This window comes from Rhipicephalus sanguineus, chromosome 5 (assembly GCF_013339695.2).
Source record: "Rhipicephalus sanguineus isolate Rsan-2018 chromosome 5, BIME_Rsan_1.4, whole genome shotgun sequence".
NCBI classification, from domain to species: Eukaryota; Metazoa; Arthropoda; class Arachnida; order Ixodida; family Ixodidae; genus Rhipicephalus; species Rhipicephalus sanguineus.
In genome coordinates, this window is record NC_051180.1 from 144,322,142 (window position 1) to 144,348,786 (window position 26,645).

A 26,645-nucleotide genomic window follows, 5' to 3' on the forward strand; every position below is an offset into this window, starting at 1 on the left:
TGGCGCAGGTTTGCAATAATAGTAATTGCTGGGGTTTTGCGTCCCAAAACCGCGATGTGATTATTAGGGACGCCGTAGTGGAGGGCTCCGGAAATTTCGATCACCTGGGGTGCTTTAACGTGCACCTAAATCTGAGCACACGGGTCTCGATAGAATTTGCCTCCATCAAAAATGCGGCTGCCGCGGCAGGGATTTGATCCCGCGACCTTCGGGTCAGCAGTCGAGCGCAATAACCACTAGACCACGACGGCGAGTAGCGCAGGTCTGCAAAAAGTGTTCGATTCTAGCTGTGGACGCTGAAGCTTCGTGTACTGAGCCGATAAATGACGTACCCGCCTAGCGAAATAAGTTTGGTGACTTCGTGGTGACGTTTTCGAAAAAGGGCCGGAATTTTCGGTTGTAACGGAAAGGACATACTGGTATGGTTGCGCATTTGAAGACCGGGACAAAACTGCGTGTTTCGGTCAAAGTTTAGCGCTGGATAGCTTTCACGAGAAAATAAAATAGGTAAGGCACATAGAACATTCCCCAGTGCCGCTCGCGTTTGATTTAGCAAAGTTTTAAACTGCGCGAAGAAGACAGGACGAAAACAGGAACACATACGCACGTACAAGCGCAGTCTGCGCTCGTGTGTGCGTATGTGTTCCTATTTTCGTCCTGTCTTCTTCGCGCAGTTTAAGACTTTGTTGAAACCATGAACCGACTAGCCCAACAACATGCCTTGCTCCCGTTTGATGTTCTCATAGATTTACTATGACCCTCTCTTTGAGAGCGTAACCCTGTCAGTATGCAAATTCTACTCGCCCAAGAAGTAGCAATCTTGAGAAACATGTCTTCGACGCGTGGTTTACACACAGCTTTCGGTGCAGGTCCCTTTATGAGTGCCTGCGAAGGCACATGGTTCCACAGCTGCCGCTTTGAATCAGTAAATGTACTAACGCTATAGGAGTGCTATAATCGACAAACCGGCCTTTCACTGCACGAGATATCTGGGGTGTTTTGAAGTGAGACAGGAGGCAGAACAGCTGCAGGTAGAGGCACACAAAATAGCAATGAAACTTGAGATTTGTCGAGTGTCTTGAGGATGTCGTCTATACCTGGAGTTTTACCTGTGCAAGTACGAACAAACGCGCCCCGTTCGTCGATTGAGTCAAGTGTCCCTATCTCGGAGGAGAGAGAGAGATAAACATTTTAATGAAGCTGGAGATGTTTGCCTGGCTGTTCGCCTGACATGCTACTCCAGGTGCTGGGTGACGATTATGATATATACAGTGATAACCACATAACACATACAGTCACACAAGTTTACAAAGTTTCGTTCAGGCTCGTGGCCCGCAAGAAAGTCAACAGCGCTTTCGTGGCACGTAGCGCACAGGTGCTGCTTTGCCATGGGCCCAGAACATGTCGCTACTCTAAGCACGATCCCCGTTGAAGATGCAATATCTCGGAGGAGTTACGTGAGCAAGGTTATGTCCGTGTCTACGTAAATGTGAGCTCACGGATTCTAGGTAGCGCTTTTGTTCGGTCCAGTAGCGCAGGTTCTGAAAAACACTTCAGCTTCGGACTCTCTTGAGGGGGCGTGCATGGAGTCACGCACGAAAAGCGAAATTTATGGCACTACCTTTATACGCTTTCACTGCGGCGGCACAAGCCAGCCATATGACGTGAAAACCAAGGGCGTGCCAAGGGGGGGGGGGGGTTGGGGGGGTTCAAACCCCCCCGAAATTTTTCAATTTTGCTTGCGTATATATACACGCACACATACAAACGCACGCACGAACATACATAAAGTATGGTTGAACCCCCCCCCCCCGAAAAAAAATTTCTGGCTACGCCCCTGGTGAAAACCTTTGGAAGGTCGCAAGTGCGAGTGCAGCATCGCGAGTGTATCCGCGAGGTGGAAGCCAGGTGAATTCGGCGAACAATTCACGCGCGTGCTTCCTGCCTCTTTATCTCCCGTCCTTATTGCAAAGAAGCGTAGCTTGCGCCACATTTCGGCGTAACCGAACGTGAACCATTGCGGGGAGCCTCCTATGGTTTCCAGGAATGATAAGGGCGACTCGTTTTATCTGGCCGTCGTATTTACAGCGGCGTAGATTAGCGGGAAACGCCGCGTTTGAGGTCGGTGCCGACGACTTTTTTGTTCGAACCGCTCGCATTAGAGGCATGCTTATCGCTATCTTAGATATCGGAATTTTGAAATCCGAACTGTAGATTAATCTACAGTTCGCCGAAGTCACACGTGCAACCAATATCTTGATAACGAGCCACAAAGGGCAGGTTTCCAGCTTGAAATGTCGCCGCTGTACAGCGTGGATAAAGGGACACGACGCGATGTCACGCTCATGTGTTGCGCTCTGTATATTTGACGCTTTCTTCGTTTAATTCTCGTGTGCCGGCTGCTGACGATACTGACCCCCGTGTTCTAGAACGTCCCTTCACTCGACGCTCCACCTTGATAGAGTGTACTAGAACGGGGGAGTGCTCGGAACGGCCGCAGCACCAATGTACTGAAAGTGAAGCCCAAACAGGGTCAATCCGCCTGTGGCGCTGCGATCGGTAGTCTGCATCGTGTTGTTGTTTAAGAGCTGCGCGCGGCTCTGGCAAAGTGGTGCAGGGGTAGAATGCCCGCTTCCCACTCAAAAGGCCTGGGTTTGAATCGCAGCTGTAGATGGTGGGCTTTTATTCTTAGTGTCACCTTTTATAGCTGTATTGGTTTTCCTTTGTTTCTTAAAACTAGCTTCTATGGCGTATTAGATTCTTTACGCATCTTAATAACGAAATACGCTTGAAAGTTAACGCAGCAACAGAATATTTGTAAAGTATACTTGCAAAGCCTGATTCAATTTTCACAAATAAAATTTTACTCTAGAACCCTTTCTCCCAGTGGAAGGTAGCCAAATGGCTCAATATAATTAACCTCTCCTTCGTCTTATTAATTCTTGTCTCTACATATTATTATTTATCTATGCATCCGTCACTATCGCGGGAGGTCAGGGATTTCACAATTTTAAATTTCTTCTCCAGAGCTTTCTAGTGCTGGCAGTTCTATATGAAAGTGGTCGAGCGCATTCCATATTCTCTGTTTACTTGGTGGAAAAAAATCACAGGATATCCACGGGGTGAATGATGATGAGTGGGGCGAAGCTCCGGAGGGAATCATCGGTAAACCGTGAAACTCTTCCGTGAAATTTGCCCAGTACATCATATAAAGAGTGTGAAACACCGTGTATATATTAACCCTTTACTGCCGGTTGTCGCGAATGCGCGACATACCGAAAAACGCCGCTTAATTAACCGACGAAACGCGCTGATGCCTTCACCGGCGGCTGTCACGTATTTGCGGCGAACGTAGCTTTCAGCACGAGACATCTAGCGCCATTGCATGTAAGGTGTTGCAAGCTGGAACCCAGTGTTATGTGTCAGTTGCCGGAGAGCGCGAAGCACGTGCAACAGCTCTCCCTTCTTCGTTGTTTTCTGCGCGAGAACGTAAGTTCCATCTCCTATAAAATTTTTGCGATGCGCACGCCTACAAGAGGTTGCCCACGACATGTCACGTTGTTTTGAAGTACGTTATTTCCTGCGCAATCCTCGCTTCTGTGGTATGTCGCGAATTCGCGACATCCGGCATTTGAGTCATTCAGTGATGACTGCTGGTATGACAAGTTCATGATGGACTTCCGCTCATTTTATGGGGAAAAAAAGGCTTCGCAGGCGCTTGCCACCTGAAGATAAAAGTGACGAGAGCTGTGTCAATGGCAGCGAAGACGACGATGTTGATCCTCATGCACAAGCACGAGTGTCTTCATCGAGCAGTGAGGATGAAGACGAAGATGTGGTAGACCAGCCAAGCTAGTGCCTCTCCAAAACATGCAGTGCGGTGGAAAAAAAAGACTGTCAAGAACAGGGGGAAGTGCCACACTAGAAAACGGCTCATCCTCAATGTGACACTGTCCGAGCTCCTATTGAATATTTCAAGGAATTTTTATGACACCTTCACGGAACACATCGTTCAGCAGAGCAATCTGTTTGCGACGCAGAAAAATCCGAACAAACGACTGGCTCTGTCTCGTGGTGAGCTAGATCTATTTCTCGGTGCCGTCACCTTCATGTCATTCTGTCGGCTTCCAAGAAGCCGGCTATACCGGGCGGCGGAGTCTAGGGCACACAGGGTGGCCGACACGATTTCACGTGATTGGTAGGAGGAAATAATGTCAAACTTGCATTTTCCAAAAATGACGATGCCAAGTTACGTCGCCCTGAAGAGATCCGCTTCATTGATGCGGCGATGCTGTACTTGCGTTGCATTGAACATATTGAGCTACTATTGGCTTAAGTGCCGGTTGTCGCGAATTCGCGACATACCTAAAAGTATGCATTAACGTTGCATTTTGGATAATACAACTGCTGATTTGGGTTAAGGGTGCTATTTAAAGCTGAAAAATGAAAAACAAATTTTTTTCTTCAGCGCTTTCATAATTCAGGCATTAAAGGGTTAAACATCAAACTTTTATTGTACTGTTGGTTTACGTGGTCCCTTCATTATCACCGCTTTGTGATCGGTGAAATGCAGGGAAAGTGTCCGCTTCTGAGCGAAAGAGAAACCGCGCCAAGAGCGACCGCGTTTCCCGCTCGCCCTGTGAGAATTAACGGCAAGGCTAGAGGGAAGACACGACGCGCGTAGCGTTCTTCTTCGCGTTCGACGACGCGAGGTCGGTAGCATACCCAACAAAAGCCAACGGAACGCGATTGTGCGAGTGCTCCGGCTTTGCATCGCCTCATGGTCCCATTTAGCCAAACATCTTGCTCAAGGTGTGCTTTGCGTTTTCCGTAGAAATAATTTATCATGTACATTAAGACGAAAAGTTGAAAGCTCACTAGAGTATATCGCCCGCAAAGTATGTCTTTTAGTGTGATTAAATCAAGGAACACTACGATGTCTTGTATATTAAGATATTTAGTGAATTGCTCATCTGGTGAGCAATTAATTAAACTAGAGCTGGCTACATACTACTACTACTACAGAGGAGGGAATGACCCACACCCTAAGGAGCTTCATCCCTAAAAATGTATAGACCCCTTCGCTGTTTATAAACACAGCTGCTGGACGGCTTCCGGTTTTGTGCGCCGGCATTGCCTAGTAGCATTGGCGGGGAACAAAAGCCTTAGCGAGTAGCCCGCACATTTTCAACACTTTTGTCCCTGTGTGTGGCCAAAAATTTTAAATAAGTATTCCTCTAAGCTGCACACGCAACATTACAAGAGTTAGGGCTTCACTTTAAGCGCCTTCCTTTTACCTGAAAGCGGAAAAAAGAGCCTTTCCTTATTCTGGCACTACATAAAAAATCCGCTTTCTATTTCGGCGTTAGAGAGTGATAATTGAAGTGACCGGAAGTTTCTTGGGTGAAACACGTGCTGCTTCTATCGCAATATTGAGGCCCGTATTCACAAACCAACCCTATCCTTACCTTTTGCCCTCCTTACCTTTTCCGCTCCTTAACGCGTTTCATAAACAAACCTTATGCCTCAGTCCAACCTTTCCTTAACCTTATCGCCGTGAAAAGGTGGCGTTTGATAAGGTAGCCCGGCAGGTACCTTAAGGCGCCACTTATGCCGCGCGCTATGACTGATTACGCGAGAAGCTTCACAATGTCAATAAAGAAAAGGTGACGAAACGATCGGCGTCCATAAACTAACGCTGCGAGTGTTCGGCAACCATCAAAATTCCATGGAAGAGTTCAGCGACGATGTGTTGCTGAGCAGGTTCCGCTTCTCGAAGCGAGCACTTCATGTCCCCGAGCTTGCTGCTGGAAACGGCCTCCACTACGTCGGTTTTCCCGTGCAACCGCTCCTTCAGCTGCTGGTGGCGCTCTGTTTCTGTGGCGCAGGTGCTTTTCAAATCGCGAATGGTGACTTCCACACTGCCCCGCATTATTAAACGTGTGAAAAAATCAGTCAGGGTACGGCGCGGAAGCCGACGTGTTTCTCTGCAGGATGGGATATTTTTACCTATTTTTGCACTCACGTAGACGCTGCTCGGTCCGCAGCCGCACGTCGCTCTTGCTGCTTTGAACTCCTGCCATTTTCTCGTGTTGTCTTTCACTAACACCCCGTGCTATTGCAATTTTTCGCCATCACAATGCGACGCTTGCAAGTCGATGAACAGCGCTGGACCTTCGGTGAAATTCAATTTTCGCCTTTCTGTCGCACTCAATAACAAGCCTATGTATGATCCACGCAAACAGCCACACACGCGCACACGCAGGCAGACGGACAAAAACCGCTCGCAACTCCGCGCGCCTGTCGGTGCCCTCGTAGAAACCAGCGCTTCGTGGACCGGCGCGTCTGACTCCGCATGTGCCGGCGCGTCTACGCGAGCCGCCGGTTGCTATGACAACGGAAAAAACGTTAACAAAGAAAAGGAGCAAACGGCGCGGCCAGACGAGGCGCGTTCGTACCGAAACTTGCGCGGGTATGCGTTCCTGCATTTTTCTTATTGTTTTGAGGAGCATACAGCTTTTATTTCTTGCTAATAAACCAACAATGAGCAAGTAAAAGTTCATAGCCTCGCTCCCATGCTCGTTCCTTATGACGACAAGGCCGCCTTCCGTAAGGCTGCCTTAAAGCCAAATAAGGCGATTTTGTGAAACGCACCGTGACCTTTTCTTATCCTTACACTTTTCCCTTCCTTACGAAAGGCCGCCTTATAGCGTTAAGATAAGGTTGGTTTGTGAATACGGGCCTGAAACTGACCGAAAAGGCGATATAGGCTTCCCAAGCAACGCTTAGCGGCGCTGCTGCTCTTGACAGGCAGCGCCATCTCTGGCAGAAAAAGAGAAACTGGGGTGTTAGCAGCGCGCGTTTTCCCTTCTCTCCACCGCGTTGCCGCTCGCTTTGCACGTGCAGAGCTCTCGCGGTGCACTTGCGCCGCCTCACAATGTACCACTTGCAGTGCGGCTTCAAAAGGATTTTCAAGCTTGACTGGCACTTCCGAAAAGCGAACTTGACAAAATGAGAAAGGCTCGTCAATCACGTTAACGATGAAGAGCAGACGATCGATAACAACGACGCCCAACTTAAAGCGAAATGCATTTCCCAAGTCGCGATTACACCGTGTAGGACGTATACCTCGAGGTAAGTCTCATTCTGTCATGTTGAAGATGAATAATGGTCCACATGCACTCCGAAATGAAGCCGTACACGCTATCGATGTTCTGCGGCGTGGACTACGAATCATATGATTGTTGTTTTGATATGGCATGCTTACAGTAGCAGCCGTGTACTTTCGTGAACAAACGTTTGCGGCGTGCGAAAGAAAGATTATACGGCCATGGCACTGCTACCTGAGAAGGTTAGAGTCAAGTTAGAATCACCCGCCGATTAAGACGCGAGGCAGCTAGCTGAGCTTTAACCACTGTGAAGCAAGATGAACTGCTCGCCTCGTTTTTTCGGCTCTCGCGTCATGCTTGCAGTCTCTTTTTATGATATCGACTTGACAGGCGTATAAAACCTGCTGCGTGAACGCGGCTAGAAAATCGCACAAAGTCAGAAGGTGCTTACTTCAAGGTTGCAATTGCAAAGCATGTATTAAGTGCCAGTTATATTTAGCGGCTTAAATATATATCACCCTAATAAAGTGACAAAAACAAAGCAAACCTGCAGAACGATATCAAAGCTTGCCGCAAATGCACAGACGTCCGTTCCGGCGTGATAAAGCAGCCTTCCCGACGCGTGAAATGCAGGCGCCGAACTTCTGACGATGTGCCAAGTTCAGTTGAATTCAACCAACCGCGCAATGCTAACGGTATAACGCGAATGTGAACGTTCAACAACGGCTGGTAGGTCTCACGAACACGGGGAATCAAAACACAAAGTCGCTTCACCTACAACCGTAACTGGACTTTAACAATACGAGAAGACAGCGAGTAATCATTAATGTAGTCGCTGCGTGCATGCGCCGCGTTACTTACCGATTCAGGTAGTCGGAACGAATGAAAGCGATGAACTCAGACAGCCAAAATAGAAGGCGAGACAGCGCTGTCAGCTATCCACGCTTGCCGCCTTTATTTCTCGTACGACACGCCCGGGAAACGATACAGTTTAACACGTGAATCGCGTGCCTTGGTGTTGTCTGCACTGTTGTGGCTGGCAGCTAAACCGCAATACTTCGGACCACGCTTGCGCTTCCGCGGGGTCGCTTCTGCCATCGCTTAAATGCTCAGCTTCGCACAGCAAGCCTCTCGGTTCAACGTACCCAGCTGACGGGCCCCCAGTTACCCGCACCGAGAGAAGAACGCGTGCGCACGTGCGCGCCGAAGGTTCAGAGCTTTCCGACAGAGCCGCAGCGCGGCTTGCGCGGCGCTGTCGTCGCGCCGCAAACTTGAGCTTGGGTTCCCTATTGCAGAAATATTCCTTATGCACTACGTCGTGCTTTGGCACAGTTGCCCCCCCTCCCCCTCTTTCATCTTTCCTTTGCAACTAAGCAGCTAAAGCATCAATTTCGAAGTGACCACTCAGCAATTACTGAAAAAAAAATTGGGCAGTACATCTTTGTACGGACACGCAGCGTAGCTCGCTCCGCTTGATGCAGGAGATCGGTAGAGGAACCAGTTCACCTGATGCTATCAAAGATAAATCTTACTGCCTTGCGTTATATACGCTCTTAAACAGAGAAATGTTGCTATTTGGGAAGGCAAACTGTACTGCAAGCGAAGGCGGCCCTTTACTGGCAAGGAGGTCTTACGAAGGCAAAACTTTGTAAACTGTGTTCCTGTATGCTAAATCGCACATTTATACGCCTTCGAATGACAGGAATCAGGTTTGAAACTTAAGACTGCATGATCTTGAAATGCTGGAATTCATAGTAGACGATGATACGAACAGGGATTATCTCGTTAAACTATATATATAGGAGCCCCCCCCCCCCCCTCCGAAATGCTTACGTGCGCCTTGCACAGTTCTTTATTCCACCAGTTTTCATCGCGCGATTATGCATGCCACACTCTTTAGAGCCTACAAAGAATATTGTATCCACGAAACCAGTGACGCCTATAGTGGCAGCGTTGCTGTCAATTCATGCGTTGCGAACATTCATATTTGTAACTACACCATGATCCATTTAGGATGACATTTCGAGTAGTATTAAGGACTATTGTAACAGTGGACTGTGTCAGTGCGCGGCAGTTTCTGAAACGAGTTGTGTATAAAGGATCAGTATTTTCGATGCGGAAAGCACGATGGGGTTCGAAGGCACGCGCTCATTCGCTTGCGCGTATGGTACGCTGCACATAGTGTTTTTTTCTTTTACACGCGAGTGTCACATTCTTTAGCTAGCACGACGAGCTTCGGACCGGGTGATGTACCTGGCCGGTGGCGTCACCCAGTATACCTGCGGATTTCACGACGTTTGTGCAGAAGCTGTTTGCGCAGCCGCACTCGCCCTAGTGACGTCGTACACATACGCCACGATACGTGCGCGCAAGTGACGTCAGCGCTGCAAATACCTAGACTGGATCAACTTAAATGATCAACCTTCTAAAAGGAAAAATACGTTCTTTGTGCGCAAAACGTTTCAGAAAAGAAGAATGATAGGACAGAGCGCACACTTACAACCATTTCATTGCTCAGATGGCGCGAAAATATATACACTCGTGAGGGCGAGGAGATGACACAGAGAGAAAGGGAAAGTGATGGCGCACGTGCAAAAAATCTTTTCACATCTTGAAATCATATTTCAACTAAGAATATACTCATATTCATTGTCCAACAAGTTGATAGACGGGGCACTCACACAATCAGTTCCTGCCTTGCGAATCAAAAAAGCTTCGTGAATTTCACGTGCCCTCTTGTCCCTATATCTTGCCATTACCTTGCAATCATCTAACATGGGGGTGCACCCACACTTGGCACAGTGACTTGCCAAGTGACTGCCCACTGATCCGCGCATGAGATTTGCCTGTTCCGACGCCGGGCTTTTGAACTTCGGACCACTAGTTCTGATGCACGAAGCTCTAACCGTATACGCCGCAAGCGTGTGCCTCATCAGGTGGAATATAGTACGCCACAAAGAATGTCCCGCGTGCAAGCAGGCGCTCTAAAACTCTTGGCGCGTTTTCCACAGATCTGACGGTTTCATGGAAAATTTACTTCGTGCAAGCCACCACGTTGACACGCTGGCGCGTTTTCACATCTCTGACGGGGGTTGTTATGCAATTCGCACTAACAATGATAATTGATACGAGTCAGTTTCTGCTGTAAGTTTTTTTCTTTTTTCGTCAGCGCAAATAGCGACATGACGCATCGACCTTTCGCAGGTGATTCAGTCGAAGAAGGAGTGCGGGACAAGAAAATCATCACGCTTTTACGACGGAATAGTAAGTATATGAACTGTCCATGCTGGGACGACGCTAAAACAATTCTACATGGTAGCCTAAATCCGCGTATCCGTTGCAGTAATTTACTCGAAAAGATTGACAGTGAATGTCCAAGGCGTAAAACAAGTGTTGCTTTTCGAAAACAGTAGATTCATCTGCTTTATCAGGCCCGCGAAATTTCTTTTCGTATTGAGTGTTGAAAAAGCAATAATGACAGGTGTCAGATCACTATGTCGGCTCAATAACCACTGGGAAATTTCCCTTCAAATTTTGCACTGTCCTATTTCTTTGGTCGCAGCACAATACAACGCTTGCGAGCTTCAGTTTAGCTCTTTCAAACTAAGTTCCGCGGTGACCGCATTTCGATGGAGGAGAAATGCTCGAGGCCCGTGTACTTAGGTTAGGTGCACGTTAAAGAACCCCAGGTGGTCGAAATTTCCGGAGCCCTCCACTACGGAGTCCCTCATAATCATACCGTGGTTTCGGGACGTAAAACACGAACAATTATTATATTATCAATCTAAATTCGATGTGCGCGTGGCGTTCCGCCGCGACATGCTACAGAGAAGAAAAATTGCCGCTTTCGGTGCAAGTTTACGGTGGTGCCATTGATTACTGCTACGGCAATGATTCAATCAACCATTATATCGGCAGGTAGCGCCGTAGCTTCGTTTCAACGAAACAAAAATTTTATTCAGTAGCTCCGTAGAACACGACGTGCATTTCCTCCACATTGCGCTAAGAACAACAGGTGACATGCTCGCAGACTGAAATCATCGAAGCTTAAAATTGAAAGTATAAAAAGAGCAATATCTAAGCAAAGTTTGTGGGAGATTTCGCCTGTTATTTCACTGAAAGGGTCACGAAACAACCACTGCTACTATTTATGCAACACTCATTCGGATAGGTACACAGCGTCTAAGCGTAGTGTGGAGGCTTGGCGTTACCATGTAACTAGATGCCGGTATAAAGTAGTAAAAAAAAGCGAGGCAACCTGGTCACGTAGAGCGTACGGTAGATAATAGATTAGCGGACTGGACGTCGAGTGAAAGAAAACGCGAGCAGAAAGATCTCTCGGAGTGGTGTTGTCAGGAAGTTCATGGCCTCACTCAATGTTCCCACCTGACGCAAAACAGGAGTGATTAAAGATGGCTTAGAGAGGCATTTAACCTAATGCAAGCATGAAATAAGGGCCAATGAAAGAGTGTACTGCGAGAAGCTCGCATGAAGCGCAAGCGAGGCTTTACAAGAACTGGGGTAGTGCGACACATGGGACTATAGTCTATAGGTCTATTACCTACGGCAACAAAGTGAAAAGCAAGGCTTAGCAGAGTTGACCCTCTCCGATTTCATTCACGTACGCGGTGTGCTGTAGATAATATAGCGCGTTTCTTAAAGCGTCCCTCTGCAGTCTAAGCACTATTCGTGTCTGTGCCCGTCCCTCCAGCCAAAGGCCATGATTCGGGACCGGCGCAGGCTTCGCCCGGTGAGTGTAAGAGACTCCAGCCATTCTATACTATTCTACACCCCTGTGTCTTGCACGGCCGTGTCCGTCAACCCTTGTTACTCGTCTCCTTGACGTGAGCCCATTGCGCCAACCCGGATTATCCTCTACTTGAGCCCTCCGCACTCCTTCATTGTACTGTCCTCCTCGCCCACCCTCTGCACACTTTGTACAAATGGTAGCCTGTCACCTCCGAACGTTCTCCTCTCCCAAATGTGAATACATGTACCTGTGTTTAACTAGTTAGAGCCTGACAAAATACTATCGGCGAAGCAAGCGACAAAATGGCGGATCAAGCACCCTTCAAAGGCATCCCGTGGCAACTCTTACAGTATCAAGAGAGCAAAGGAAGACAAGTAATGTTCAAACGCGTGCCCAGGTTTGGTATGTACAGCGTAAGCACTCGTGCATGATGAAGTTCCTACACGTTGGGAAACCCGTAAATCTGTTAATTTTGCCATTGGTCCTAAGAAGAAGCATGAACATTCACGCATGCGTTCCTTCAGTCAACACAAAGCACGTGGTAGAATGCAGGCACCTGCAACTCCATTGGTTCTGATGTGAATGTTTGTGTCTTTTTTCTCGATACGCCTAAAGTTCAAAATCATGCGACGCATGCTGTATGGGACCTCGAGATGAAAGAAAAATACCTAATACACATCTTTTAAGAAATTAAATTTACTAGGCGATAACGTTTTGGGGGACTTTTAAGCGCGCGTTCTTCACGTGCTGCGACTAGCTGAATGAATCGCATAATTTCCTCGGCTTCGATGTTCATACAGGCAAGGTACTGGCCTTGTCGCCTACCCGCTTCGATATTCTTTCGGTTGTTCTGGTGTATTACATACAGATGGTACAGAAGGCTGCGCGTTGTTCTATATTTCTCACATTCAATGTCAAAATCGCAACGAAACTGACGTGTGGCAAGACCACATGTTTCGGACGGTAAGGCTCTAGACAGTGAACAGGTGCTGCTTGGCAGTTTACCAACTTATCAAAGAATGGAAAATAAACGCGAGATTCCAAACTTATGCCGCAGTTATGAGATCTGCGGATGCTATCGACAATTCGCGAATGGCAACTGCAAATACGTCTCAAAAAGATGTATACGTGCGCCAGTAACTCCGGTAGTTTGTTAATTAACACTGGGGAATGCAATGACGGTCCAGTTGCTGCGCATTCATGATAAACGTTTTTAGCGCACGTGGGAACACAAGAAGAAAGGCAAGAGACGGGGCTACTATCAACTGACATCTTTTGTTACGTCACACCCTTATTGATACAAAAAATGTGCGCAGCTTGCACTAGAGGTGCAAGGCTGGAGTCAACAGCGGAGTTTGTGATAACCTAGATTTGACGAGACTTGGCTAAGCTGTCTCGAGGTTTTTCGCACGACGTCCGTCCTGGTAAGCCACTTCTTCTTCGGGAGTCCGGACTTCCTTCGGTCTTCCCATGGCAGCTTCAGGTACTCACGAAGTAGAGAAGGTGAGAGGCCTGTCACCGCGCCGGCTGCTCATAGCTTATAACGTACCTCTGACGTCACGACAAAGCTCCGCCTTCACACTCCGTGTGTGGTGCGAGTAGGTTGCGTGGCTCGGCGCTGTAGGATGTGCGGGGTTGGCGGGAATCGCTGTTCCTAGGCGAAGGCAGCTGTAGCAGTGGTTGCTAGGCAACGCGAGGCGGCGCACCACTGAGTTGAGTTTTTGCGAACGCTACACGGCCTGACCAAGAACTTAAACAGCTCCGCTTTAAAACAAAAGCAGACCAGAGGCAGCACGCGCACCCGCATGCGCAGAAAAAAAACGTAATCACATAGCGATCGAGAGAGCAGCTGATTCAACGGATTCTAACGAACAAAATTATGAGGAGCACTAGGCCAAGGGAGCAACAGTGGCACACTGAGGACCAAGTGACCTTTTGAGCTTCAGATAACTATCGAGCAGAAGTATCTTGGCTTTTTTCCAGTATATATCAGTCTTTTGAAAAGAGATGGGCACGTGCACACTTAACAGTGTTTCACCAAGTTCAAGCCGGTTCCCAACGGTAGAGACTGCTCACGTTCTTTGAGGCTCTCACTAATACAGCGCCCGGTTTGGCCAACACCTACTTGCCTTCATGTTGACGATATCTTGTGAACAACAGCGCCACATTTTGCCAGCCTCAGGTGTTTCTTTTCACATTCCCGTTCCTGACTTCCTAAGGTACACGGCTGCACAACATCGATGATTTGAGACGAGCACAAAATACTCTCTTTACTTGGTATCTACAAGCCGCGTTCTTTAAATGTGGCACTACTTCAGGTCGTTTGAGTTGTGTGACACAAATAATGGCTTTTACGCTGCTTGTCTTTCAGTTTCTAAAGTAAGGGCTAAGGGGTGGTCCTCTACACTAAGCTTGGTTTAGTGTAAAACATATTTACCTGCGCTATATAGCTGTTATTCGCGGTATGACGGCATGATTTCATTAAAGCAGATTATAGACACATCAATGCGATAGCGCGTTTCACAGTTTTCAACCTTGTGGTCGATAAATGCGATAGAAGAGCCTTGCGTGTACGTAGCAAATGCATCCGACAAGCTTGACCTGTTTACAAAAATAATTGTAAATTCAGAAAATGCAGTTTCCCATCCCTTGTGAGCTCGTGTGTAAGGGTTGTACCTTTGCCATTGTCACTGAAAGCACTTAAAATTTATGCTACTATGACAGAGCATTCGTCTTTTGACCGTTTTACCAAAACGAGAAAATCGTGTGCGTTTCTATAAATCTGGACCAAGTTGCCCATAAATAAAACACTCAAGTGCATGGTCAGCAAATAAAGCAGGCGCCACACATGATACTATAAACACATGTTTGTCTAAGTGAACAGCTTACTTTCAAACACAATAAAAGTTGCTGCAAAATAGAATTCAAGTAAGGACAACATTTTCTTATGTCAGCCCGGTTACCGCTGCGAAAAGCTAACACCCTTTTCCTCAGTGCACGATAATACACTAGAGAATAAGTCGCCTTGTGAAGAGTACAGTTCTTGGACGTCCACATAAAAAAGCCGTTTCCTTTTCATTGGGGAAAGGGAACAGCTATTACCATGTCTTAGTAAATTAAGACAGATAGACGTGTTGTTCCAATCAATAGGAGAAAAGGAGCAACTATTGCCCTTTCTTATTAAATTAGGGATGATACATATGTTGTTCCTTTCAATTGTAGAAAGGGAACAACTAATGCCTTTTCGCAGTAAATTAGTACAAATAGATATGGTGTTCCTTTCAATTGGGGAAAGGGAACAACTAATACCCTTTCGTAGTAAATTAGGACAGATAGATATGTTGTTCCTTTCAATTGGGGAAACGGAACAACTAATGCCCTTCCGTAGTAAATTAGGACAGATAGATATGTTGTTGCTTTCAATTGGGGAAACGGAACAACTAATGCCCTTTGGTAGTAAATTAGGACAGATAGATATGTTGTTCCTTTCAATTGGGGAAAGCTAACAACTATTGCCCTTTCGTGGTAAATTAGCACAGATAGATATGTTGTTCCTTTCAATTGGGGAAAGGTAACCACTAATGCCCTTTCGTAGTAAATTAGGACAGATAGATATGTTGTTCCTTTCAATTGGGAAAAGCTAACAAGTATTGCCCTTTCGTGGTAAATTAGGAAACATAGATATGCTGTTCCTTTCAATTGGGGAAACGGAACAACTAATGCCCGTTCGTAGTAAATTAGGACAGATAGATATGTTGTTCCTTTCAATTGGGGAAACGGAACAACCAATGCCCTTTCGTAGTAAATTAGGACAGATAGATATGTTGTTCCTTTCAATTGGGGAAAGGGAACAACCAATGCCCTTTCGTAGTAAATTAGGACAGATATGTTGTTCCTTTCAATTGGGGAAAGGGAACCACTAATGCCTTTTCGTAGTAAATTAGGACAGATAGATATGTTGTTCCTTTCAATTGGGGAAAGCTAACAACTATTGCCCTTTCGTGGTAAATTAGGACATATAGATATGCTGTTCCTTTCAATTGGGGAAACGGAACAACTAATGCCCTTTCGTAGTAAATTAGGACATATAGATATGCTGTTCCTTTCAATTGGGGAAACGGAACAACTAATGCTTTTTCGTAGTAAATTAGGACAGATATGTTGTCAATTGGGGAAAGCTAACAACTATTGCCCTTTTGTGGTAAATTAGGACATATAGATATGCTGTTCCTTTCAAGTGGGGAAAGGGAATAACTATAGCCCTTTTGTAGGAAATTAGCACAGATAGACATGTTGTTCTTTTCAATTGGGAAAAGGGAACAACTATTGCCGTTTCGTAGTAAATTAGGACAGATAGCTATGTTGTTCCTTTCAATTGGGGAAAGCTAACAACTATTGCCCTTTCGTGGTAAATTAGGACATATAGATATGCTGTTCCTTTCATTTGGGGAAACGGAACAACTAATGCTTTTTCGTAGTAAATTAGGACAGATAGGTATGTTGTTCCTTTCAATTGGGGAAACGGAACAATTAATGCCCTTTCGTAGTAAATTAGGACAGATAGATATGTTGTTCCTTTCAATTGGGGAAAGGGAACAACTATAGCCATTTTGTAGTAAATTAGCACAGAGAGATATGTTGTTCTTTTCAATTGGGAAAAGGGAACAACTATTGCCCTTTCGTAGTAAATTAGGACAGATAGATATGTTGTTCCTTTCAACTGGGGAAAGCTAACAACTATTGCCCTTTCGTGGTAAATTAGGACATATAGATATGCTGTTCCTTTCAATTGGGTGAAGGGAACAACTGTAGCCCTTTCGTAGTAAATTAGCAGAGATAGATATGTTGTTCCTTTCAATTGGGGAAAGGGAACAACTAATGCCCTCTCGTAGTAAATTAGGACAGATAGAGAAAACATGATTTTTGACTGGTATTCCAATTGCTGATAGGCAAATATATAGTCATAGCGCGCGAGCTTCAGTACAAACCAAACGTACCGTTATGATAATTCTGGAACACATTATTGTCGTACGCGTGCTGCAGCAAGGTTTTCATTAAAAGTTCTGGAGATGTGTAATCATCACTTAGTTTTTATTGTCCGAGCTTTTCCTCAAATCCCAGTGCTGTAAAATTGCTTGGAGGTAAGTACACCATGTCATTTTCGGTTTCCTATTGAACACATCGATTCCCAGCTCTGTCTCGCCGAATTGAACTGGATGTTTCAGAAGGGCATTGGTTTCAAGCGCTAAAGCATTTCTTGGTTTCTGGCTTTGTGTTGTGTTTCTGGCTGCAAACAAATAAACTTTTGTGCTTGTTCAACACTGGAAGGATGTGTTTTTCGCACTGAAGCACGCACAATCTTCTCATGGTAAGTTTTTTTTTAAAGAATGAAGCTGAATGATCCTATCGTATATCCACCTGCTAAACGTCGAGTTAAGAGTTCAACGTAGGTTTGGTAACCTCCTTCTGTTTATTCCCTTATACTTGCCTAACAATTACGCTCTCGCGGCTCGGTATGCTCAAATTTGATGGTAATGTCGATGAGTAACGATGATGACGACTTCCTAAGTATTTTGCTCTTTGGGGTGTTTATGCGAGTTCGGCACCGTATAAACACTATTTTCCCCAAGGGTTAAGAGGGATCCTGGACAAAATGCTGCATACTGTCATTAGCTTGACTGGATCTATAGGGCCGCTCGTTACGTGACATCTGACATGGCAGGCATGAAATAAAGAAAAAAAAAATTGGCCGCGTATCTGCGTGCTTCGCTGCAAATGTCGTGTAAAGACGATAGAAGATGCGCTGTGTGAGATATGGACGCCATCTGGCAATACGTCGGGAAACATGAGTGCTGTGTTGCGTGCTGGTAGTCCCGGCGCAGCAGCAGGCGAAGACCGGCGGTGACCAACGCGACCGGCGGGGACGCCAGCCAGCCCGAAAACGCGGTTTGGCGCGAAGCGCTGAAGCAGAGAAACGTCCGCACTCAGCGAGTACTCTCCACACACTATTTTATTTACACGTCGCCTGGGTAAAACAGGAACGCTAGAGCGGCGCCCACAACCGGCAGCCTGAAGGCCGCCCACAACGCTGCTTTTTCATTTTTTAAATATTTTTTTTCACCTTCTTGGCCTTCTCAAAACTAAAGTTTTTCAACACCAACCCATGGCATTCGTACAGTGCAATACAGAACCGAAACCGAAACACAACAATGAGTTCGTGCGACGGGCACGGAGGAAGGCAAATTTCAGTGCAGTCGCATTTTCAGCTTTGTTGAAACAGCGCTCACTAGACGACGACGAAGTAAAAGAAGGCACAGGACAGGCAGCGCCTGTCCTGTGCCTTCTTTTACTTCGTCGTCGTCTAGTGAGCGCTGTTTCAACAAAGATGAACGCATACCAACTCGCTCAAGCTTCCATTCTTATGCATTTTCAGCGCAGCTTAAGAAACTAGGGTCGTTAAAATTACGTATGTATGCATTTTCTATTAAAGGAACACGCCACCTAATACTTACCTAGTGATGTTGCACCTCAGATATGCATGATATTTAATTTTTGATCGACAACGTTCACAAGTATGAACAGCCGTACCAGTTCAAGACGGCTGGCCCTTGGGCAAGTGGTTCAACTTTGGCCGAGTGGCTGAATCGAGGGACGTGCCGACAAACAGAAAGACAGACAGACAGAAAGACAGACCAAAATTTATGCGTTTAAGTTCCCCAAGAAAGACTATCGTCTTTAAAAAACTAGGCAAGTAAATGAAATTCACGCACAAGTACATGTCAGCTAACGTTGACACTTGAAGGGCGGCATTTCCCATATGTCATATGTGGGTCATTTCTGAAAGGCATTTGACGTCAGGTACCTTTCTAGAGCGATAATGCCATTGATCCCCAGAATGAACGAAATATGGATGCCCATTCTGAAACATAACGCATTTGTTCCACGGTTATGTTTTATCGCACCGTGACCGGATGGGGTGCCTCACGAAAGAAAAAAGAATGCTGGAGACCGGTCACGTCTGTGTAGCCCATGAGCATGCTTATTAAGAGAAAAGACAAATTATGGGGCGAATACAGTCATGTGCGGTCCGGGCCGGGTGCTTGAGATGAGACCCTGGCCCTATGTACTTACTCATCGCTGTTAGAAAAAAGTGCATTTAGCAGTTGCAGCCTGCACAACGACTAGCAGCTTTTCTGAAAGCATAGCTTTGAGAATCCGTCTCTCATTTTAATAATTAATATAAATAGTCGACTGGCGTGGCAAGGTGTAATATAACAATACTAGTTGGCAGAAATCCTGTAGTCATTAAAAGAGTTCATAGCTTTATGACTTTTCAGCAAAATCCTACGCACAAGTTTGATACTAATATCAGTTTTTGGTACCCTTATACAGCGCGAAGTAATGAACTGTGTGAGGTCATAATTATTTGTGCGTGATTACTAAACATCTGATCATTTATTCATAGCAGACTATTTTGAAAAAAATATGCGCATCGCTTTTAAAACATACGAGAAACACAAGAGAGGCTCGTGTGCACATCGCCATGTCCTGTTCCACTTCACGTAAGTGCACGGTTGTCTTGAGGAAACTACTGCGCTTCATTAATTAAGTCCTCCGTGCACGGCATCTTGAAATGCATGAAGTTGTCACGCACTCTTGTCCTTGGCCACCGGCAGCAACGTGCCTAACATCGTTGCAAGCGTGGTGACTCGAATTCCAAATAGATAATTTGCATCTTCTCTCTCCACAGACAGCTGCAAGTTGTACGGTCACTCATGCCTTGGAGGTAAGTACTGCCACTCGTCGTTCTGCATTCTTCATTGAGCATATAAACGGCATTTCCAAGGGTAAAGCCAATAGTACGTGTATAGTGTTTCAGCCGTACCAAGAGTCACTTGTATTTCACGCTTATGCTCTGCAAGCTTCAGTGCTTCGAGATTGTCTGTGTGGCTTATTAAAAAGGCGAAAGCATCATCATCATAAGAATAATATGGAAATTCGTGCGAACATCTTAATCCTTAGCCAACTGTTATGCGAGTAGTTGGGATCCATTCAGTATATATTTCGTGGAAAGAAAATCTAACTGGACATAAAGGATCCATACAAGGATGCAAACAGGTAGCATAGAGGACACACATGATACTAAATTATATAAAACGAAAGATAAGGTCAAGCGCTACAGCGGAGTGTTGGCAAATACGTGTAGAAGTAATCGTAGAGGTTCGTATTATATTTTAAATTGAGATAACTATTGCTCTAAAGATAAGTATTGGTTGTAAGAGATTTCCGCAGCGCAGAGCTCGCGTGTAATATGCCACCATTAAATAAGTCGTGAGGTATTCATACTGGATGACTATTTCACTTCTATAAGGGGGACGAAGAGGGTAGGGGGATAGGGCAAAAGATTCAGACGTATTTTTAAACTTTGAGCTAAAGGATTACTGCAACTAAATATGCTGTGAAAGGATGCCACCTCGTGTAATCACCATATACCCCAGGCAAAAAGACACCCTATCCACTACTGGTTCCTATAAAAGTACTAATTACAAAAAAATGTGCATCTAAAGAGCATGTTGAGACCTGGATGAATTAGGCATTACTCGAGCGGCATGTATTACATTCGAAATATAACAAATAGGTATGCTTACAGTTCTGTTTACTTGCATGCTGTGCAGAGTGCAAACTCATGCAATGCTGTTTATCCGTGCAGAGGTCCCAACGTCGTGCAGTATTTTTTTTACTATGCACCACAGAACTCGCTAGCTAAACTAAAATACCAACACCAGATCAGGCGAATGCACATTCAGAGACATCTACTCAACGCTGTCAAGACTCATGCGGACGAAGGCGGTTTGTGAAGCTTCTCGACGGAATTGTCGATTCCTAGATAATAGAATGGTGATGGTCAGATCGGGAATCTCATATGTATGAGAATCATTATAAATTTTGTCCCGTATGTTTACTGAAAGGTGAAACATTCTCGCCTGTGGCACCTGTGACCGATTATTCTTATCACAGCCTGCGCCTTCATTCTGTCCTTTTTCATTAATGACAGGAAATGGCTACTTTGTACTGCTGCTACTTATGATGAAGAAATGAATGCTAGTTATCGTTGAGTGTGTGGTACAAAGCTACTGCTACTACTATTTCTTACACAACTGCACCACGCACTGCAGCCATACTACTTTTAATGACTACTACTCATACTGAGACCACTTAATACTTGGTACAACAATACCGAAAGTTCCTTATCTTATCTATCACGAGAAACGGGCAATAAATAAAGGTACGCACGTACGTGCACCTCGTACGCAACCGGAGAAAATGTTGATTTCAATCGATGAAATCGGAAGACTTGTCTTGTGGCATAGAAGTATTGTTAAACTATATTTTCTTACCGAGAATGGTGCACGAATAGAACAGGCTCCCGGCTGGCGTAGAATGGCTGACATTGGAATATTTTATAGTAATATGTTAAACCAGTATTGTTCGTTCCGTGCGCCTTTAAGAAAGCTAAAAAAATTCCAGCCGCACATTTACAGACCCTCCTCTCCTCCATCCACGCCTGCACCTTCTTTCCGGTACTTGTAGAACAGTTTGATAGTAATGAGAACTAACAGACAATCAAGCCAAGGAAAGTAAGGGGGTGTTATTTGTAGTAATTGTGATATAAATGAAAAGAAAGTAAAGTGGGCGAAAAGATAACTTACCGCAGGCAGGGAGCGAACCTGCAACCATCGAATAACGCGTCCGATGCTCTGCCAACTGAGTTACGTAGGCGATCATCCTCCCGTCCACTTTACGGGGTGCATTTCTTTATGGACAGATATATGGAACATATCTGTGCATTTAAATGCACAGATATGCCTCATATATCTGTCCATAAAGAAATGCACATATATACCCCATAAAGACATGCACAGATATGCCCCATAAAGTGGACGGGAGGATGACCGCCGACGTAGCTCAGTTAGTAGAGCATCGGACGCGTTACTTGAAGGTTGCAGGTTCGTTCTCTGCCGGCGGTAAGTTATCTTTTCGCCCGCTTTACTTTCTTCTAATTTACATCCCAATTACTACAAATAACACCCCCTATACTTTCCTTGGCTTGATTGTCTGTTAGTTCTCATTAATATTGTGTCTAACAAAAAAAAACGAGCCCTTAAAATTCCCCTACTTTAGTTTGATAGTAACTTAGATACCTTGTCTTTGGCACCAACGTGTGAGTTGTTTGTGACCTATTACTGCGTATTTCTGCGTACTAGTGCGTAGCAAGGGCACACCATATTCACACGATAGCGCCGTACACATGTCTTTTATGTATTCAGTATCCTTAATATTTTTAAAGATATATAACAAACCTGATGTCATGCATCCCTGACGAAGACTATTTTTCATCTGTCATTGATTTTGCATTCCACTCCGGCATGCAGCCTGCGACAAGGTAGTTTCAATAATGAAAATATGCCGATAAACTTCGACGACCATTATTACTACTTCTACTATTAGTAATAATATAGTAATATTAACAATCACAATTCAACATGTGCACATGTGCGGCGCGCTTTTCGTTCTCTTTGTAGGACACGGGAAACGTTCGGACGACGGCAGCGCTCCTGGCGGCGCTATCTCCCCCGACGTGATGCAGATGCTACGCAAGACGTCCGATGACGAATCGCTGGGCCCTTTCCCGCCCCAAACGAGGTTCGACAGGGTGGGACTACTCGAGAAGGCGCTCATCCAATTGCTACGCAACAAGATGATGGTCTAAGCATGAAGCTCGCCTCTTTCCGGTCAGGCATCTCTACAGAGACCCCTGGCCCACAAAGCTGCCCGCACTTGATGAACCGATGCTGGATGAGGCGATGGAGACTACGAACGAAACTGCAGAGTTTTTGCACGGATAACAATAAAAGAAAAGAATTCGACAATTAAGGCGATCATAGAAAATTTTTGCTGCTCAGACAGTTTGCGCTGGTTAGCTTTACTCAACGGCACTTCGCCTCGTACGTTAACATGTGGCCTAAAGCTTCAAATTTGGTTGTGCGAAGTCAAGAGCACTGGTAAATGAAAGCTTACACGAGAATGTACTATTGTGGTATGCTATGTTCTTTTAAGGCGAAAGCCTGGAGGGGCTCATCAGAAGAAAAACGCGGCGTGCGATGAAATGCCCACGTGACCTCAATAAAAACCATACAAAAAAGCAGGGTTCGCGCCGGAATGAAACACAGATATCCTGCATGGCAGTCAAGTATTACACCACAAAGCCACGCTGGTGTTTGAAACCGCATTGGAAAAAGACCCTATACATCAGACATTTCGGGCAAGGAGTGGCGTTAACAGACGTAATATTGTGTGGCAGAAGCATAGAATCACACCAGATGTCCCACGATGTGAATTGCCTATCGAGTGGTTGGTTAAAAGCTGCCAACTGATTGCGAAGGGCTTAGCTGTAATTCATTATCATCCGCCACAGCATCAAAAATGTGGGCAGCTACTCACGTGACCGCTCCATCTCTGATGATGATGATTACGATAATGATGATGATAAGATAGCCACACCGGATGGCTTTCGCTTTCGAGTCATCTTAGGCAAATGCATAGGGACCCCGTGGTTTTTTGTTAGCTTTTTTCCCTCGAGGTTGTTGAGTGTGTGTGTGCGCGCACGCTACCACACACCATTCAAACGCGCACGCACGCACCCGCGCACTCACGCGTGTTTTGGCTACAGGATTTCTTTCGAGAAGAGGACATGTCCTGACAATAAAAGATGTCTTCGTTAAGGCAGCTGGCCTGACGAAGGAACCGTCGTCAAATCATTGGCTCCAGCGACATCATTAAGACGACAGCCTTATCTGCCTCATCAAATGCGAAAACTGACCGTCGGCGTCGGTGTCCCACGGCGTCGGCGTCAACACGAGTGATGCAAAATATCGTCACGTGATGGCGTCGTACTGTGACGCCATCACAGGACATCACAGGACTCCAAAATTTGTGATGCCATAATGACGTCGTCATGACGTCACATAACGTGACCTCACATGATGACGTCATCCCATGACATTGTCGCTTAGTCAAAGGTGGGCCGATCACGGAGGCAGTGCAATGACACGTTAGGTGCAGAAAGCTTTCGGAGGTGGGCAGGGGGGATACGTCGACTGCGAAGCAAAAGAAGAAGACGGCTTTCGCCTTCGAATCGTCTTGTAGGCGAATGCATAAGGGACTCTGTAAGTTTTCTGCTCAATATGTCACATCAGTTAAAGCTGCTTCTACCGCTGTGGAGAAGTTCTAGCTACCGGGGACGCAAGAGCGCAGGGAGGTACCATCGATGATAATAGACAGATTTAGTTGAGCGCCCGCAACAGCTTTACGGACGCAGCCTGCCATAGGAAAAACCTGGCAGGCTGCGTCCACAGAGGTGCTGCGAACGCCCAACTAAATCTGCCTAATTACAGACTGCCGAATGTGTTTACCGGTGGCCTACCCACCATGGCCCTCGAATTAATAGGCAGCAGAATAACACACACACACACACACACACACACACACACACACACACACACACACACACACACACACACACACACACACACACGCACACGCACACGCACACGCACACGCACACACACACACACACACACACACACACACACACACACACACACACAGAACGCCAGGTCTGCGCGCACACGCAGCATAGCGAAAGCTGGATGAGCGGCCTTTCTAGAGACCCCTGTAAAATCTCCTGTGTCGATTACGACAACTACAGTTGCAAGGCACCTGCTACGCCATAAATCATCCAAATTTTTGGGAAGTAGGAAAATACCCACTATGCCGTTATTCATAGTTCTTCAGAGAAGCAAGGCACCCGCTACACATTTGTAGGGCATTATGTGCACTTTGTTGTTTGTGCTGTGGCTGATGACGTTAAAGAATTATGGCTGGCCCCATTTGTAATGGGCGGTAAGCTTAAACCACCCACACGTTAAGCAATTCGCATTGCGTGACGCCGGATTGTTACTTTGCTCTTTTACCCCGCTATATTACATCTGTTAACGCGATTCCTTGCAAGACCTGAACCCTGTATATAGGGTCTTTTTTTATTTTTCATATTTTTATTTGGACCGCTGCATTAAGAAAATGAAGCCCCAATATGCGTCAAAACGCTATTTTCCCCAAATGTGTCGCAATATTGTGGCAACTTTTCTTCTTCTTTCGATCCCGCAGTATTTTTATCATTTAATATAGGAACCTACAAAGCCCTCAATGTGAATATATTGCTCGCGGAAAAATCGCTGCTCTTTCTAAGAAATGCTAAACATGCAGCATCTTGCGACTTTTCGTCAAGGCGAAAAATAACGAAAGTTGAAATAAAAATGAATGAACTATCATAGTCATGAAAGAGCAGCGAATAATGAATAAAAAAATTGCTTCATAGTAATGGCTCAAACCAGTGATTTTATATAACTTTTTATGTACGGCACAGTGTCACTTCCGTGCCCCAAGTTCGAAGCGCCCTCTAGGCAACACAATTTATTTCGAAATATAACGCCTCAATAACTACTTCTCACACGGACACATATCAGCCCAATTTTTTTCTGCATGATCGGAGATGGTCGAAAATTTACCTGGTACACTTGATATGGAATGACCCATCTATCTATCTATCTATCTATCTATCTATCTATCTATCTATCTATCTATCTATCTATCTATCTATCTATCTATCTATCTATCTATCTATCTATCTATCTATCTATCTATCTATCTATCTATCTATCTATCTATCTATCTATCTATCCATGAACACCAGACTACGGTCGAAATGTGGCATAAACCTTTCCTCTGTTGCTGTTACGAGGGTCTCCTGTTCATTTGTCTGATATATATATATATATATATATATCAGGCAAGTGGTTGCAGTGGATCCAGTGATTAATAAAAATTGGCTTGAGCGAACGAACGTACGAAAACTTTTATTGTTCCAACGTTTCGGCTGGGGTCCGGCCTTTGTCAGGGAATACAATGCATACGTTAAATGTGTCGCTTATATATACACAGGGGGCCTCCAAGCACGTGCCTAAGCAGTATCTAATATCGCACATACATCAGACAAGTCAGCATAGGTAAAAGTGCGGTGTAATATTAACATGCATACATGACAAAAAATATATGCGGCGAAGTGGGCGCAGTAACAAAGGGAATCTTTTCATCACTGTCACGAAAAAAAAGAAAAACAAGAAAAACAAGAAAAAAAAAACGTGATAACACGGGTGATTATGTACAGCGATGACATTTAAGAACAATGCGTGAAAAGGACTCGATGAACTAACAAGAAACATGCGTAAACAGCAAACAACAATGCGCTGAAGGAACTAACAAGAAACAGGTGTAAAGCAACGAGAACAGCAATCTAAAAAAAGCATGTGTGAAAAAGTCTGGCAATGCTGATAATGAGACGCATAAGTGAAACTGTGATACATGGCACTCATGAAAATGGAATACAACAAAAACATGGGTAACAGGGTGATAACTGGTGAAAGTGGCAGATACGTGACATATGGAATTTAGCATTGTCCGTGACAGAGTGATCCCGTAGCTTAACTCTTACGTGTGCAGGAACGTAAGCTTTCCTGCGCTTTCGTTAATGCCGCATGATAATGCTTTAAACTTGTAGATGAGAAATGATTCGCGCACTTCCCGTTCGTGGTGAGATTTAAAACCAGATTCCAATACCGTTGCCGTCAGGTGATCGAGTGAGTGCCCTGTTGTATTCAGGTGCTTTG

At 45.4% G+C, this 26,645-nt stretch overlaps 1 protein-coding gene across 1 annotated transcript in view; it reads left to right on the forward strand.

The window, feature by feature from the left end:
- LOC119394298 (uncharacterized) overlaps positions 1–22,784 on the forward strand; it is a 40,188-nt gene extending 17,404 nt beyond the window's left edge. Inside the window, exons 2-5 of the mRNA XM_037661586.2 lie at positions 10,314–10,373; positions 11,821–11,859; positions 19,610–19,645; positions 22,443–22,784. Coding sequence (XP_037517514.1) covers positions 10,314–10,373; positions 11,821–11,859; positions 19,610–19,645; positions 22,443–22,630 — 323 coding nt within the window. The 3' untranslated portion in view covers positions 22,631–22,784. The remainder of the gene's footprint in view (positions 1–10,313; positions 10,374–11,820; positions 11,860–19,609; positions 19,646–22,442) is intronic.
- Positions 22,785–26,645: the final 3,861 nt, after the last annotated feature.